The sequence below is a fragment of the Poeciliopsis prolifica genome, unplaced genomic scaffold, assembly GCF_027474105.1.
Source record: "Poeciliopsis prolifica strain line A6 unplaced genomic scaffold, Auburn_PproV2 SCAFFOLD018, whole genome shotgun sequence".
Taxonomy (NCBI): Eukaryota; Metazoa; Chordata; class Actinopteri; order Cyprinodontiformes; family Poeciliidae; genus Poeciliopsis; species Poeciliopsis prolifica.
This window is the reverse complement of record NW_026562393.1, coordinates 8,408,071-8,424,503: the sequence shown is the minus strand read 5'-3', so window position 1 is coordinate 8,424,503 and position 16,433 is coordinate 8,408,071. Positions and strand designations below refer to the sequence as shown.

At 37.4% G+C, this 16,433-nt stretch overlaps 1 protein-coding gene across 18 annotated transcripts in view; it reads left to right on the top strand.

The window, feature by feature from the left end:
• LOC129367878 (calcium-activated potassium channel subunit alpha-1-like) overlaps positions 1 to 16,025 on the top strand; it is an 89,056-nt gene extending 73,031 nt beyond the window's left edge. For 9 of the 18 annotated variants that reach the window (XM_055042510.1, XM_055042511.1, XM_055042512.1 and 6 more), the window contains 11 exons: positions 1,199 to 1,322; positions 1,639 to 1,863; positions 2,085 to 2,277; positions 3,636 to 3,749; positions 3,954 to 4,046; positions 5,001 to 5,131; positions 5,928 to 6,122; positions 6,974 to 7,092; positions 7,890 to 8,111; positions 10,487 to 10,515; positions 12,913 to 16,025. In XM_055042510.1, coding sequence (XP_054898485.1) covers positions 1,199 to 1,322; positions 1,639 to 1,863; positions 2,085 to 2,277; positions 3,636 to 3,749; positions 3,954 to 4,046; positions 5,001 to 5,131; positions 5,928 to 6,122; positions 6,974 to 7,092; positions 7,890 to 8,111; positions 10,487 to 10,515; positions 12,913 to 13,064 — 1,597 coding nt within the window. In that variant the 3' untranslated portion in view covers positions 13,065 to 16,025. The remainder of the gene's footprint in view (positions 1 to 1,198; positions 1,323 to 1,638; positions 1,864 to 2,084; positions 2,278 to 3,635; positions 3,750 to 3,953; positions 4,047 to 5,000; positions 5,132 to 5,927; positions 6,123 to 6,973; positions 7,093 to 7,889; positions 8,112 to 10,486; positions 10,516 to 12,912) is intronic. The other 9 variants (XM_055042515.1, XM_055042514.1, XM_055042522.1 and 6 more) reach the window with 3 other exon arrangements.
• The last annotated feature ends 408 nt before the right edge of the window (positions 16,026 to 16,433 follow it).

Genomic DNA, 16,433 nt, shown 5'->3' with positions numbered 1-16,433 from the left:
GGTAGACGGCTAGCATCACACCGTGAGAGTGGTACAAAAAAATACTGAAATTTTAAAACATCAAGCAGCTACATTTATTTTACTGGTTGTCTGGGCATGCCAAGAAAAACATACTTCTTATCCTCACAAACAGAGTTTGTCTGTGTCATCCATGTGGGTTTAGTGTATAAATATTTGTAAAAGCTCAATATGGACAGTGTTGAATATGGCAGAGGAACTGTGATGCTTTGAGTTGGTTCATCATTCAAAAGACCCTAAGAACTTTAGGGTTTATGCCATGTTTTGGTGTATGGCATAAACTATTTGAAGTACCAAAATATTTTAAATAAAAATCTATTGGCCTCTCCCAGAATATTTGAAATAGATCATTATTGGGCCTTTTAATGGAAAGATAACGGCAAAAATACAATAGAAATGGTGCCCAAATAAACCTTTTATGGATATTCTGTCTGGAAATTAGTTGTATAGAAAAGCTGAGGGGCGTGCTGAGGAAAGAATAAAAACTCTAGAAAAATTGGGCAAAGAAAAATTGAGAACGATTCGTTTGCTGGTGTCAATAAATTTGGACAACACTGTATATAATTTTTGAAAGATGTCTGATCATGTGCAGTTATGAAATGTTGTATGTAATATGTCACAAACATCAAGGACATAATGACAGTCTTTAACCCCATGATCAAAACAACTGTAGTCCAATGACATGCTCCCATAGTTATAGACCTCTTCAGCGGTCAGTGACGAGTAGATTTGTTTATATAGCTCTGATGGCCTGTTTAAACATTAATACCCTTCACTTTGGAAAGCAAATTGCTAAAATATTTAAAATCTTGTCTGTTAAAGCTTTTACCACCCAGTACACTTCCATCTCAAGCTCTATGCGGTGAGGGGGTGTAGTTGCATCTCCTTGCTCATGCCAGTCAAGGTGGTGTGTTGCTGCCATCTACTTCTGCCTGATTGCTGCTGCTGATGTCACTTTGCTTGATGACGGGGCGGTTTTGTTGACATTTCTGCAGATGGCCTTTGACAGCAATGAGCATAGAGCAGGAATAGCTAGAGGAAAAAAAAAATACTACTTTGGAGTTCAGTTGATGTATTTTTTTAATTTAAAATATTTGTATTCTGGAATTCTTTAATCTAAAGATACTCAGTTCAATAATCTTTTGTCGTTGTTGTCGCTCTAACCTTCTGATTCAACTAGACACGACCCACTCCTCATCCCAGGCAGTGAGCAGATTGAGACCATGGATGAGAACATAAAGAAATACGACTCCACGGGGATGTTTCACTGGTGCCCGTCCAAAGATATTGAGAAGGTCACCCTGGTGGGTCCTGATACCTCTCTTGAACACAGTTCCTTTGTCTTGACACTCTTCTCTCACAAAAAATGTGCATCGTCACAAAGCCACATCAAAGATTGACGAAGCAAACAAACACTCTGTAATGAGGTGTTTGACATGTCATTTGCTATGCACAGAGCCTGTGCATAGAACATTTCCTGCAATAATGCATCTGCCATTTTTCACATCACTTTAACATCATATCTATAGGCAGAGCAGTTTGCCTGAAAATGAGGAAAGCAGTAACACGTTTCATGTTTCTGTCACAAACCTATTTTTCATCATATTGTTTCCCTCTCAGACCCGCAGCGAAGCAGCTATGACTGTTCTGAGTGGACATGTGGTGGTGTGCATCTTTGGAGATGTGAAATCAGCGCTGATTGGTCTGCGAAACTTTGTCATGCCGCTGAGAGCGAGCAACTTCCACTACCACGAGTTGAAACACATTGTGTTTGTCGGTTCCCTTGAATACCTGAAGCGCGAGTGGGAAACTCTACATAACTTCCCCAAAGTATCCATTCTGCCTGTAAGTATTTTCAAAATGTGCCTTTCAAACAGTCATTTATGAAATAAACAGGATTGTTGTTCAAATATTAGTATATTTGGAGTGATGAAAAATTTGCTTGCCATGTAACAATTACAACATGATTTGGTGCAAGATATTTTTAGCAGAAAAATTTCAAGTTTGAGAACTTTCTTGTTTCACGTTATTTAAGTAACAAATATTTTCATCTCTCCTTCTCGAAGGGCACACCGTTGAGCCGGGCTGATCTGAGGGCTGTCAACATAAACCTGTGTGACATGTGTGTCATCCTGTCAGCCAATCAGAACAATATTGATGATGCATCCCTGCAGGACAAAGAGTGCATCCTGGCGTCACTTAACATCAAATCCATGCTGTTTGACGACAGCATCGGGGTCTTGCAGGCCAATTCTCAAGGTAAGTAGCGCCCTATCATAGTTCACTGCCTCGCCTGGGAGGGACAGGGCCCCGGCACAGAAAATATTTGCTCACTACGAGCTGCATGGCTGACCTGTTGTCGCTGCGTTTGACAGTAAACCTTACTGACTGTTCCTCAGGTTACTGTAACAACCGGTTACCTCACAAACCTCAGTGGTGGCAACACGCACATCACTGCCACAAAAACCTTTGCTTGACATTTACAGTCTTATTTTTCAGCAACTGGGGCTGCTTTGTGTCTTAACCCATTAATATTACATGTTATAGTTTTCTAAAAAGTACCACCAGAGTGTTCAGTTAGCATCAGATGGTCTTCCATAATGTAGTCAATGTTCAGCATGAGAAGAAATGCTGTTAGAAACCTTTTGACATGAGGAGAAGAAAAAAAACTGACAATTTCATTATTCGTCTAATACATGTATGACCTCACATTTGCCTTAGTCAGCAGTACGTGATGGATGTCAAAACATGGCCCATGTATTATACATACAGCATCACTGATTTAATGTGCTTACTTGTCAGTCTGAGGAAACCAAGAAATGTCAAGTCAATCTGAATTCAATTTTGCATCATTTATTTTCTCTTTCATGGCTCTGTTGTACTGTACATGTTTTTTTTTTCTGCATGTGTGTAAGAGGTTTCTGCCTCCATGCACACATGGTCTAAGGGGAACAAAATGAGCCGTGTGTCAAATCTATTATACATGGACTAATATTGTTTGCTTACATGAATACAGTAGCAGTGCATTTAGCTTATAAGGCTTACAAAAGTATTCATATCCCTTGAACTTTCGTACTATTGGTTATATTTCGACTCATTGTAATAGAGGCTGCTCTGGTCAGATGAGGCTGGAATTGAACTTTTCAGCCTGCGTGCCATATGTGTGGAAGAAAAATCAGCAAAATGCTTCAGGGATGATTTTTTTTTTTTTTTTTCAGTAGGGACAATAATTCTGGTCAGACGCAGAAGGTTGCCCTCCAGCAAATGAACCCAAGAGCTGCAATGAAATGATATAGATCAAAGCATATTCATGTTTTAGAAAGGTCCAGTCTAAGTCCAGACTTAAATCTGATGTTGCAAAACATGAACTGATCTGGAAACAAGAACGTGTAAAAATTTCAGTATCAAGATGAGAAAAATAGTGGAGGCAACTGAATGTAAAAATGTTTAGTTGGCATGAACACTTTTTGTGTCACCCAAGGCAGATAAGTGGTAGAAAAAAAACAACAACTTAATTGCAATCTTTTGGCTGATACCGTCTCATTGTATGCTATGATGAAGTACTGAACATTGCATTAACAGAAACATATTGTCTTTGTATGTGTGTGTCCATTAAGGCTTCACGCCACCAGGGATGGACCGATCCTCTCCTGAGAACAGCCCAGTCCATGGATTAGTGCGGCAGACCTCTGTTACTACTGGAGCAAATATTCCCATCATAACAGAGCTTGGTATGATTGCTACTGAATATTTAATAGTTGAAATGATAGCTGGAAACCACGTTTCTCTAAAGTAGCAGTGATCTAAATAACCAGTTTTTGCTGCTAGAGTCTGCTAATGTGTGCTTAACATTGCTAAAAAAAATGGATTTATGTGTGTGTTTTTCCCCTTGTTGACTTGTAACAGTAACTGTTTTTCCCTCAACACTTGTCCAGCACCGTTAGCAAAACAAGGCAAAAAAGTGCCTGTGATTTCATTCAGTCAGGATAAAAGCAGTGGGACCAGCATACAAATGATAACTGAGCTGGGTAAGAAGCGCCTGTGTCCTGTACTGCAGTGTTGTAACTGCTGCTGCCTCCATATCAGCTTTTTCTTTTGATTTCTCTTTGCTGCACAAGAAGCTCAGTCCATTCCCATGGCATCACTTTAAGCACATTTTACCCTTGGTTCTGGTTGAAATTGCCTGTCTTGTTTTTCTCCCCCCCCCCCTTATCTCAAAGCGAAATTTCTCCCTTTTTATTTTTTCCAAGAATTACAGGGCCTTTGATCCCTTTAGAAGTCCTTGTGGCTGTTTTCGTAGCATCTTCTGTCAGATCACATTCTCTGGCCTGTTCCCTTCTTTCATCTCAGCTTTGTCCATAAGACTGACATTTATTTCTGTCTGCACAGAAGGAGCAGTTCTCCAACTAAATTTTACATCATTACTTTCTTCTAGCCACTGCATGCGTTTTGTTTTTTTGTGTGCTCAAAGACATCTCTAAAGAAGGTTCTGGGGCAACCAGTTACTTTCATTTGACCTGACATGCAAGTAGACGTAATTGGAAGTTCTGTCTTGGATTTACAAGACAAACAATGGCATATTGGTTGTTCTGATACTGACCTTAAGGAAGGATTTGAATTGAAGCCCGGAACTTTGACAATATGCATGGTGTCGTGAGTGTGCATAAATCGCCTGGATATGGAGTGTGGCGGAGGCAAGTAGGCCACATAGCCGAGTACAAATATCAAACACAGAGTCATTGTAGTTAAACGGAGAGACATATTTGGAGAAAAACTAATCAACATATACAAATTTTCCAAATACAGTCCATATCTGCAGCTACTGCCTGCTTTGTGTTCTCCCTTTTCATGCCAATCAAGGACTTGCTTGATCCACGCTTTTTCAAGTCAAAAACCTTTCCATGAGATCTGTTTTTAGTGAGAAGCGAGCAAGCAAACAGTTTGAATAATTCATGAAGTTTATGTTTTTCCCCTCCCAACAGTTAATGACTCGAATGTTCAGTTTCTGGACCAAGATGATGACGACGATCCAGACACAGAATTATACCTCACTCAGCCTTTTGCCTGTGGGACAGCATTTGCAGTCAGTGTACTGGACTCCTTAATGAGCGCGGTAAGAAAAAGAAAAAAAATGTTTTCAGGCTGGAACAGCAACTTTTTGGTACAGATTTGCACAAAACCGCAGTTAATGAGGAATTTGTCCACACTGTATGTGTGGGCAAATTGCAGAACATTACTTCTGCAGAATATTGCAGAAGTTGGTCCTTATTGGACTTTTGAACATGAAGTTTGAGAACCCCTGGGCTACGATATCAGATTTACAAAGACATGCGATGTTTTCATATGAGGAAAGATAACTGTTACCTCTATGTCACCTTTAAAAAAAGACAAAAAAAAAAACAGCAGCCCAGTTAAAACAGTAAGTGACAAGGCTGGAACTTCTAGTGAGTTTGATGACTTCATTTGTCTGCCTTTCAGTTTGAGTGAGGTTAGAACAAAGCTGCCTTCAAGTGTGCTCCAGTGTAGACAAAGGTAATGCAACCTAATGGACAGCCCTCATCCATCATCTTAGTCAATAGTGCTGTCAGCAGCCAAGGGAGAGGTCACTTTAGAGCAGAAGCGTAGGGAGATGAGGGACTACACTGCGGAGAAAAAGGGCAGACATTTCCCCTTGTTAAAATCAACAAACCAATAGCAAGTATGAACTAGAAGGGTAACAACTGAAGTGTTTTTTTTCTTCCAAGGAATTTTCTTCTATTTTTTTTAAAGATTGCAGAGATGAAAGTTGTAATACCAGTAACTCGCCGCTATGGGTTGGAGACCAACAGTCAACCTGTCTAGCATCTTGTCAAGACTGAGTTGTATTTCCTGAAGCACTTACCCTCCATTCTCTGTCTTTATTCCCACAGACATACTTCAATGATAATATCCTCACCTTGATCCGGACATTGGTAACGGGTGGCGCCACACCGGAGCTTGAGGGGCTGCTGGCCGAGGAGAATGCATTACGTGGTGGCTATAGCACACCGCAGACCCTGGCAAACAGGGACAGGTGTCGCGTGGCACAGCTGGCCTTGTACGACGGGCCCTTTGCTGACCTCGGGGTAAGTGAACGGTCCTGTCACCCCGGGGTTGAGGCCATCTTTGTCTGCTCATATTATGCATTCAACCTTCAGTGAAAAGCTTGTTGTGATATAGCACCGTCCACACTAATGGTCAACCAAGGTAAAGATTGAATGTTTAAAAGACCTTGATCTGAATTAATCTTATATTGGAGTAGCATGGTAGGATCACTAAAATTTTTTGAAAAACTAAACTTTTAATTTAATTTGTTCAGAAGAGAAAAATACCATCTTAATCAATTTTTTTCACACCCCAACTGACACAACTATTCCTTGGCTGCTGTCAATATTACTCACAGCCCCCTTCTACTAAAAGGAAAATATCTCTCATATAACATTTAACAAAGTCAGAACATGCAGAGAGAGAACTCTGTGGAGAATTTTACTCATTTCTCTTTTATTCCCTTGCAGTTTTTCTATTGGATTTAAGCCAAAAATGTAGAATTTTCAATGGGAGGTCAATTTTGTGTGTGGTGAACCATTACTGTTTGAATGTTTAGTCGTATTAATATGCTGAAGGATTCAATAATGACCCAGCGTTAGCTCTTCCAGTTGGGATGACGTACTTTTCAAGTTACGGAGTGTCGTGGTTTTTGGTTTTCGTTTTATTCCAGAAACAACTGATATCAACTTTAAGTTTATTATTCAAATTGATTTTTAAAAAAATCTAAAGATTTATTCTTTATACAAATCAGTGATGATTAACATTGCTCTGAATCCAATAGTGTTTATGGGCAAACGCTTAGAAACATCAGAAGAAAGCAAAATTGTAATTAAAATTATTATTATGGTATTTTTCTCTTTTTTAACTTCTTTGTTTCTCTGTCTTTCAGGACGGTGGGTGCTACGGGGACCTATTCTGTAAAGCCTTGAAAACATACAACATGTTGTGTTTTGGCATCTATCGCTTAAGGGATGCACATCTAAACACACAAAGCCAGTGTACCAAACGGTGAGACTTAAGATCCCTGTAAACTGGAAAGGGAGAAAGATGTTTTGCTTTTGTCTTCATTGTATTGTTGCACTCGACAGACGTATTTACAAGCCTGGAATATTTTCACAATTGTCATGTTACAATCACAAACTTCAATGTGTTTATTTGGTTTTTAGAGACTCAACACAAAGTAGCAAAAACTTGTGATGAAATGTTAATGTTAAACATTTCTCACAAATACAAAATTCTCAAAGTTTTGGTGTTAATTTATATTAAGCCTCCATAAGTTTTGCAGAATTATCTTTCACTTTAGATACTGCTGCAGGTCTTTTGCCAGCTTTGTGACATAGCTCAAGTTTAGGCAGCCTGGAAGAGAAGCATCCATGAAAAGTAGTTCTCAAGTCTTACCACTGATTCTTAATTCAATGAGTCTGTAATTTGACTGGGCCATTCTGACACATGCATATTCTTTGATCTGAAGTATTCTATTGTTGCTCTGAATGTATCTTTATGATATTCCTGTTGGAAGTTGAACCTTCATCCCAGTTTTAAGTTTTTGTAGCCTCTTGAAGGTTCTCCTTAAGGATCACCCTGTACTTAGTTCCATCCATGTTTCACCTAACTTAACTAGCCTCAACATCCCTGTTTGATGTTGAGATTTTTAATTGTGGAAAATTTCAAAATGCGCATATAATTTTTTCTCAAGCTCATAATTATGTGTGTTGGTCTGTCAGACAAAACCCAATGAAATACACTGAGGTTTGTTGTTGTAAGGTAATATATTTGACCTTACATCTGGTCAATTTCTTCTTCAGGTACGTCATCACCAATCCTCCATATGCATTTGAACTCGTGCCCTCCGACCTCATATTCTGCCTGATGCAGTTTGACCACAACGCCGGTCAGTCACGGACCAGCCTTTCCCACTCTTCTCACTCCTCGCACTCTTCGAGCAAAAAGAGCTCTTCCGTCCACTCTATCCAAACTACCAACCGCGCCAACCGAGTCAAAAGCAGGGACTCACGAGACAAACAAAAGTATGTGCCCCTCTAAAGCTGTCTGCCTGTCCATGTCTGTGACCAGTGCCTGCGGTCAGTGTTGTCCTGTGTGTCCTTCGTCGTCGAGTCTCAGACAGACTGTAGACCGCATCTGGATTGTTTGTGTACGTTCGTCTGAATGTGTATGTATGTGTCTCTTGTTTGGTTCAGTTTGCAGTGACTTGTGTGTTTTTCCCCTTGAACAGGAGCGGCTCATTACACAAAGTAAGAAACAAGCAGGGTTGATGCATGTCCTTATTTCTTCGTGCTGTTTTTCTTTGACTTCCTTCCCATCAATTAGGTTTACATTTTCCACAGTTTTTGTATCATTTAATGAGAAAAACATTCATCATCTTGTAAAATAAAGGTAGATTTATTGTTTTTATTTGAGGATTGATAAGTTACAATCTGGAGCAAATAAATTGTATTTCTTCTTAATGTCAGAAAAGCACCCTGAAGCTTCCTGCATTTCAAAATGATCAGTCTTAAACAAATTTAATCTTTACCTGGTTTGCATTAGATGTCATCTATTGCTGTGTTATATCTAATATGTTTAATTCGTTTTTTTCTAACCTGGGGAATTTGAGCCTTGAAAGCAGAAGAAAACTTTGTCTTATGTATGTCACATTGTCATTTTTGTTTGCAAATTTAAAGCCACTTAGGTTTCCTGCAGTGTCACATTCTTCCATCATAGACTTTTCTTACTTCTTATATCTTTCCAAGTTTTTTTTAATTATAAAACTTGATTTCGTTTTACTTCTACTTTCTTATTGTACTTGAACTGCACTTCAAATGGCATGTCTTAAAAAATTATATATTGTCTAAAAATATTGTATAACTTTTTTTTCCCTTATATCTTTTTATTTCCATTAAAGTTGTTAATTTTGGATTAAATAACATCTGAAACTATGAAGTATTTAATTGTGTCAAAATATTTTGCAAGTAGAAATTGTTGATAATAAAGTTATGCCCAGATTTTAATAACGCCTTTACATCAAAATGTCTGTTTATGTTTATTTAACTTTTTCTTTTTCTCCAAAGTCTGTTAATGATATTTAATGATTTTACCTACAAGGTGGTGGAACAGAAGTAACAGTGATTCCAAAAACTTACTGAGATTTTGGCTCTTTGCCCTGGGTTTAGAGAAACTGAAAAGAAGAAATATATTCACAAATTAAAGTAATTTATTCTGACATCACACGAGAGACTGTTGACTAAATGAGTTGACCTATAAAAGACATATAAAGTATCTCACTTTTTTAATAGTTTTAATGTGTAAATAATTTTAGCACATTTCAGTTCACTTAAAAATTTTACAATATTTTGTGTTATTTTATCGCATAACGTCCGAATTTTAACATTAGCAGATGAAGTGTGGAATTGGTTCTGGAAACTTTCAAAAACCTAGTTTGAATAACTTTAACTCGATCTTTCTCAACACACAAATTTTCTCTCTGCAGTACAGAAACATGAGGAACATTAATGAGCAACAAAAAACTTATTATACTGTAACCCTGGACCATATACTGGTTGAGCTGTAAATGTTCTGTACCGTCAGTCTTCTGCCTTAAGGTCAAATACATTTAGAGCTTTTTATGATCCGTTTGAACAGTTCCTTTTGCGGGGTGAACTGATCACACGGCAAACTTAAAAAAATAATAATTATTGTGTGCACAAGTGTCAATTTATTGTGGATATTTTCTGACCGACAAAGACAAAACTTTACACATGCAGCAGGACAAAGATCGACAACACACTGGAACAGGCTAACGTTAAGCTTCTGAAATGGCCTCAACTCCGTTGAATATTTTTGAAATGAGGTGAAAACCCTACTTTTATTTGCTATTAAGCAATTAATTATTTTTAAAACGTTCCGTTTAAGACATTCAGTTGCAGAGATGTTGGCAGTATTGTGTGTACTATTATGTACTTTAACTTTCTTTCCTTTTCTCATATTGCAGTTGCTGAAAGAACACCCAGAATTAAAAATAATCATGCAATCTTTTATATTTCTCATTTCGAAAAAAAAAAATCTTGAATAATTTCTGTGCTTGTCTGAATTCAGCCTCTATACGGGTGAAGCATGTTACTGTCTGTTCCACATTTGGTTTCATTCCATTCTTTAGCAACTTTCATGAAAAACAGAAAGCTGCTGAGTACATCAAATAGAGTTATAACAGCAAACCAGAATCTTTTAACATAGTCTATTTTCTGTTGAGATAATTATAACCTCCTTTTAACCTGTTCTATGTTCATATGTAATACATTCCCATGCCTTTTTTTTTTTTTGGCTTCTCATCATCATGCTGCACAGTTTTCTGTTATTAATAAATCCATTTAGCTTACATATAGTGTACTACTTTCTCTTTCTGAAGTGCAACAAGGATCAATAGAGTTGGCCAAGGTATGGAGATAAATAATTCTGCATGATAATTAATTTTCTGAGCACGGTCATGTCCTTGTTGACATTTTGCCCTCTAAATATGCATCAGGGGTGCATGATGATTATGATACATGCACCACATCTCACATTAGATTTGACTCTTGACAGTGTGTATGCAAGCAAACGGTTTGACGCTAATTTGCATTTTATCACGTGATGTTTGATGTTGTATCATTGAAAACATGTATTTGCTCACACATGTGAATGCAGTGTACCACTACAACTTTGCTGCTAAGTAATGTTAATGAAAACGCATGCCTGTGGACCTACCAAACATACAGGTGCAACTTAATAAATTAAGTTTGTGCATTTCAGTTATAATTCAGAAATAAAAGCTCATTTTTGAAGTTTATTATATATAGAATTAAAATCATTGGTTATTCTAATCTTATCACAATTGCTGAGATGTTGGCAGTCTAACTTCTAATTTAAATACAGCTTTCAAATTACAGTATAGCCGCTTCTTCAGCAATGACCTTTTGTTGCTTACCCTTTTTGTCAATGACTATTTGACAAAAGTTAAGTCAGAAGTCTTCCCTCTGATTCTTTCAGGTTATCACGCAACATATTTATAATTTTACTTATCTTTTATCATTTTCTGGAAAACTTAATATGGGTGTTTACATTAGCAGTAAGCCATAATCATCAAAATAAGAGAAGTAAATTCTTGAAATATTTTCTTGTACATGAGTTTTACTTCTTGAACTGATATTCTTGAATTAGTAAATTTTCAACAATGTTCTAATTTATTGAAAAGCACCTGTGTTGTGAGCTAAAAGAAACCTTTAATAGGCTTGATTGCTTTAATGAAAGCTCCATTCAAACAAAAGTTTGACGCGCCTCAAACTTTGTACTATCCAAGTACATAGAGCTGGGAAAACGACGACTGTCATGACTGATTATGTGAAAATAGGTGTAGCAGCTAACAAGAATGACTCGCTGAGTCATTTTCTGTGTGACTTCATCAACTTTGCATCATGTCATTGAAGTGTGCACACATTCATTCATAAACAGATGTATTAAGGTCCTTCAACATTGTCAGGTGGGGTATTATATTGTGCAATCCATGTTGTTTTGGGATTATTGTCCTGTTGCACAATCCAATTTTATCATGGATGGATGATGTCACATTTGGCTTTAGAATACTTTGGGATACAAACAGCTTTTTGATCAACTCAAGGAGTTCAAAGTACTTAAATCTTAAAGCTGCAAATCAACCTCAAATCACAACTTCTATACTACCATGAGATATTGTATGTATGTATTTCTAGCCTTGAAGCTTATAAAATCACAAATTAAGTTCCTCTGAAAATGTGACTTTATCAAGACCAATTAAAAAATACATATTTTTAAGACAAATTTTATGGCCAACACAATCATAGAAAAGACTACTGAGCTGACAGTTATCAAGCAGGCAACTGATGGATAGAAGTTGTTCACAGAACACTGTGTGTATCAAATTACTGGAAAGTTAAGTGGAAGGATGGACGTATGAGAAGAAGTAGATCAAGAATCAGGCATAAGTCCATCCTGCAGAGACATTTTAAACAAAGTTCATCAGTGCTTCAAGAGCATAAATATCCTGTGGTGTCTGGTGATGTTCTGGGGAGCTGTGTCATCTGCTGCTACTAATCCATTGTGTTTTATCAAAGCACTGATGCTATAATTAATGCAAAAGCAGCACAGACCAATTATTATGCAGTAGACAGCCATACCATCCAGTCATTTCCTTTTTTTTTATTAATCCTGGGTAAATTATAATTTTATACGACTTTTCATAAGCAGGGAGTCATAATTATCAACGTTAACTGAAATAAACCTTTAAATATCGCTTTGTGTGTCTAAATCTGTATAGTATATGAGGTTCACTTTTTTAACTAAATTACTAAAATAAATCAACTTTGATATTTTATTTATTTAGATATACCTTTAATGCATATTTTAATAAAAACTCTTTGGAGAATGAGTTGATGAGCATTATGAAAAGCTGCATATTGTCACCTCCTTAAAATAAGGAAAAATAACCATATAAGCCACTATTATAGAAGTATGACTATTTACAACTTAACATATTTCAGAAGCTTTAGCTTAGCCTTTGATCAATAATTCTTACATTTCTTTGAAAAGCTTTTTGAAAAGACCACATTAGGAGTATAAAAGAGAGTCTGGGTGTTTAAAGGATTATTGAAGACTCGTGAGTAATATTACTCTAGATCCTCGCATTACGGGGATTTTTTTATGTACAGTTTTCACCTGTGTGCATGTAAAAACACTCACTGAAATCCAAAAACCTTTGTGCAGCATTAATGGTCTGATGTCCCCCCTCCTTCTTTGTCTCTGTATGATTTTGGTTCTCAGAAAAGACATGGTTTACAGATGAACCAGAGAATACCAACCTGAGGACCATACAGATCAATCCTGTGAATACTCTCGCCATCAAACCCGTCGGTCACAATAAATCCACCAGTAGCTTGATCCCACCCATCAGAGAAGCCGAGGACGAGTGCTGAGCTCCGGACCTCGCCCGGACACCTGGACAACTGGACCTCCAACAGGACATATTGAGTGGGTGTCAGTGTGGACCTTGGATCATTTATCAGCAAGACAAACTGCTTTTCTTCCTTCATCTTTGCAGCAATGTAACATCTGAGCTGATGTAGAAACATAAAGACAACCCTGACCACCACTCCACTTTCAGTTTGCACAGCAGTGACCAGACTCCATGACTGTTTTTTTTGCTTTTTCACTTTATTTTGGGGAATGAGGGTCACTTGAGCAAGAGCATAACCATAGGCGATTCGAAGCCCTGCTGGATAAAAGACTCTAGTTGTAAAAGTTGCCTTTTAAGCTGTACATGAACAACTACTGCTACTGCATTTGAGTCTGGTTAAAGTATTGTGTGCAATTTGTTAGAATGTGTATTTTACAACCAGCTGCACCCCCACCCCCATCCACCACCACCGTGGCATTGTTGAGGTCTGATGCTGCGCTCCATTTATCACAGGAGTCGGAAATCCAGTAAGAGATGTAAATTAGCCCTGACCTAAAGAGGGTAAATTTATGAAATGGTGGGCAGATATAATCAGTTCAAAGGTCAGGGGGACATGTTTGCAATTTATCAATTCGCCTACAGGTGGCAACAATGCACCTGAGCTGCAGCTACATTCCTGCAAAACCCATTAATAGAATAAATACTGAATAGTTTAATATACAGTCATACAAACTCTTAAACATTCTCAAAATGAGCCAAGGAATAATATGATAAGCTAAAGAAAGCACTAACAATGGGTGGCTAGTTGTTTTTATTTTATTTTTTTATGAGAATAGCATTGAATGATAATTTGTGAAATGACACCGTTCTGATCCCTTTTAACCTCTACAAACTATGGCGTTAGCGCAAGGATGTAAATGAGCAAATATTACGTCCTGCAAGAGAAGAACTAAAGTGTCCCCAAAATGACTGGTGATAAATCAAAAGTTGGCTCAATAAAGCAATAGTACAGGGTGTGCACATGTATGTACACAACAAGGTATTTTTTATGTTCCCTCACATTTGTGTGTTTTTGTATTCAATACAGTAATACAAAATATACAGGTCACATTAAATGTGGTTCAAACTGTTATTCTGTAAGAGCCGACAGGCACAAAAGAGTATCATAATTATAATCAAGAATATATGGTGTAAATACAAAGGCTTCTGAAAATATATGCTTAAATTAAAAGCAAGATTTCAACATTTATATTGCTAATTATCTCCAATATGTATCAAAAGTACTTACCAACAGAGAAAAATATACTTGCAATGTTTTATTACTTGGTTATGTACTCCACCTACATTATTCATAAAGTAAGTAAAAAGAGAGAATAAACTTGGGTACGTTTATGATTTATTCCAGCAGATAATCAGTGGGGCTTGCTAACTATGGGCTTCATAAACCTGATAAAGCTAGGAAACAACAATGAATTTGCTCTCTATTTCATGCATTAAACACTGCAATATATTCTGTAGGATTTTACCATTCTAGGGGTGACTGACCAAGAGTCAAAACTGAAAAATAAATGTTTTTCACTAAAGCTTTCTCAATGTTTAGCAAGCATGGCAGCCATGTTTGTGGTGGTTGGTGTTAATAAAAAAACCACAACTTTTCTCCTGGATATTCCAAAATCAGTTTTTTAACTCAGCATCCAAGGATTCCAAGTGCAAGTGGCGCGCAGCATGACTCTCAATGGTTTCTTTGCCATTTGGAGCTAATTCACAACATTTGTGATGGTTAACATCGGCCAGTGTCCATACTGAAATGGCATATGGCTCTAGCCTTATCTCTATACACATGTACTTGTCTTATCTTTGCCTTTTCAAGTCTGTAAATGTTTTAAATGCTTTTTTATGCAAACCAAACCTCCCAAAATATCTCTGAAACAAAATGTTACTTTTTTATGATAGAGCTGTTTCTTTCCCTGAGAGCTATTCATTAGCACACAATACCATCGACAGTTTCTATAACAGTGCACGGCACAATATTCCAAGTATGCAGATGTATTGATTTTTTTTTTTAAAGCCACATATCGCATGAAGTGGGCATCTTTAAGTCCTCCTTTGGCTGTAAGCACTGCCTGACACAGGATTGTCTTGGAGGCAGTGAGGAAACTTGAATGTACTCCATGACCAATCTTAATGCCATGATCTCTTCATTGCATGGATGCTCGTCAAACAGCTCTATCATAAAAACGGGTTTGAGTCCAGAAGCAAGAATTCTGATAAATCAATGATAATCAACAATATCAGCAAATATGGTTGTTTTACTCTCAGAAATCATGTCTTATTTAAATAATGGAACACAGCTATACTGGCACTGTTGTCACTTTACTTTAGTATCCATGAAGATAAGACATAATAACATTAGTCCAGGACATTCTGACTCCTCAGATGATTCTTTATGGCCTGGCTTAGGATTTGTGTTGGATGTTGAAGGACAAAACACAAGGTTTGTGACATTTTTACTGGCACAGAGAACATCTGCGCTGTCCGTCCCTCAGTGCCAGTAATGTGCCAGGCAGTGCTGAAGCCAACGGAGGACTCCACAAAGACCCACTGCTGCGAAAAGAGGCTTCTAGTTCTACTTTCTCACTGACAGTAATTCAACTCTCAAACGTCTTAAAAACAGCTTCCACCACCATCGCAAAACAATGTATTTCATGTAAATCTGTAAAACTTAATGTAAAGTATTTCTTTGTAGCGTGTTCCTGTTTGACGGTATCTGTGGTGTTGAGGCGCATTCAGCATTGCTTGTATTTATTTTATGCACTTTTCAGCACATTCACTCATCAAACGATAATCCTGATTTAATATCTACGTCACTATACGCAGAAATAACATTATTGTCTTGTATAAATTTGATTGTACATAAATTGTACATGATTTCATTTTGTATTTTCACAAATTAAAAGCAGATGTATGGTGTTTTATCGAATGAGTTGTTACGCCTTTACAGATTTTTCTCGCTTATAATTGAATGCACATCACTGAAACAGATGGACAGCACAAAAAGAACAGGAGGTTTGTTTCTGATATCTAAGCAGATCAAATAATGTCTCTCTGAACTCTAAGGATAAAAGGCTGATAAAAACACCCCACATCCTCACCTTAGGGAAAGAGTGTGCCCATTATGTTGCTTGTTAACGATTTTACACACTGTGGCATTGTGGGAGACTGTCAGCATGCCAATAACATTTACAGTCTAACACCTCCCAGAGAGGCGGCTGATTTTCCAGATCCTCCTGCCAGCGGCTGTGTCACCTCATTTTAGTAAACAAACACATCCAGCCATCCTCTAAAATCAGCTATCAACGATACCTGTGTTAAAGGGGAGGAATTTTAC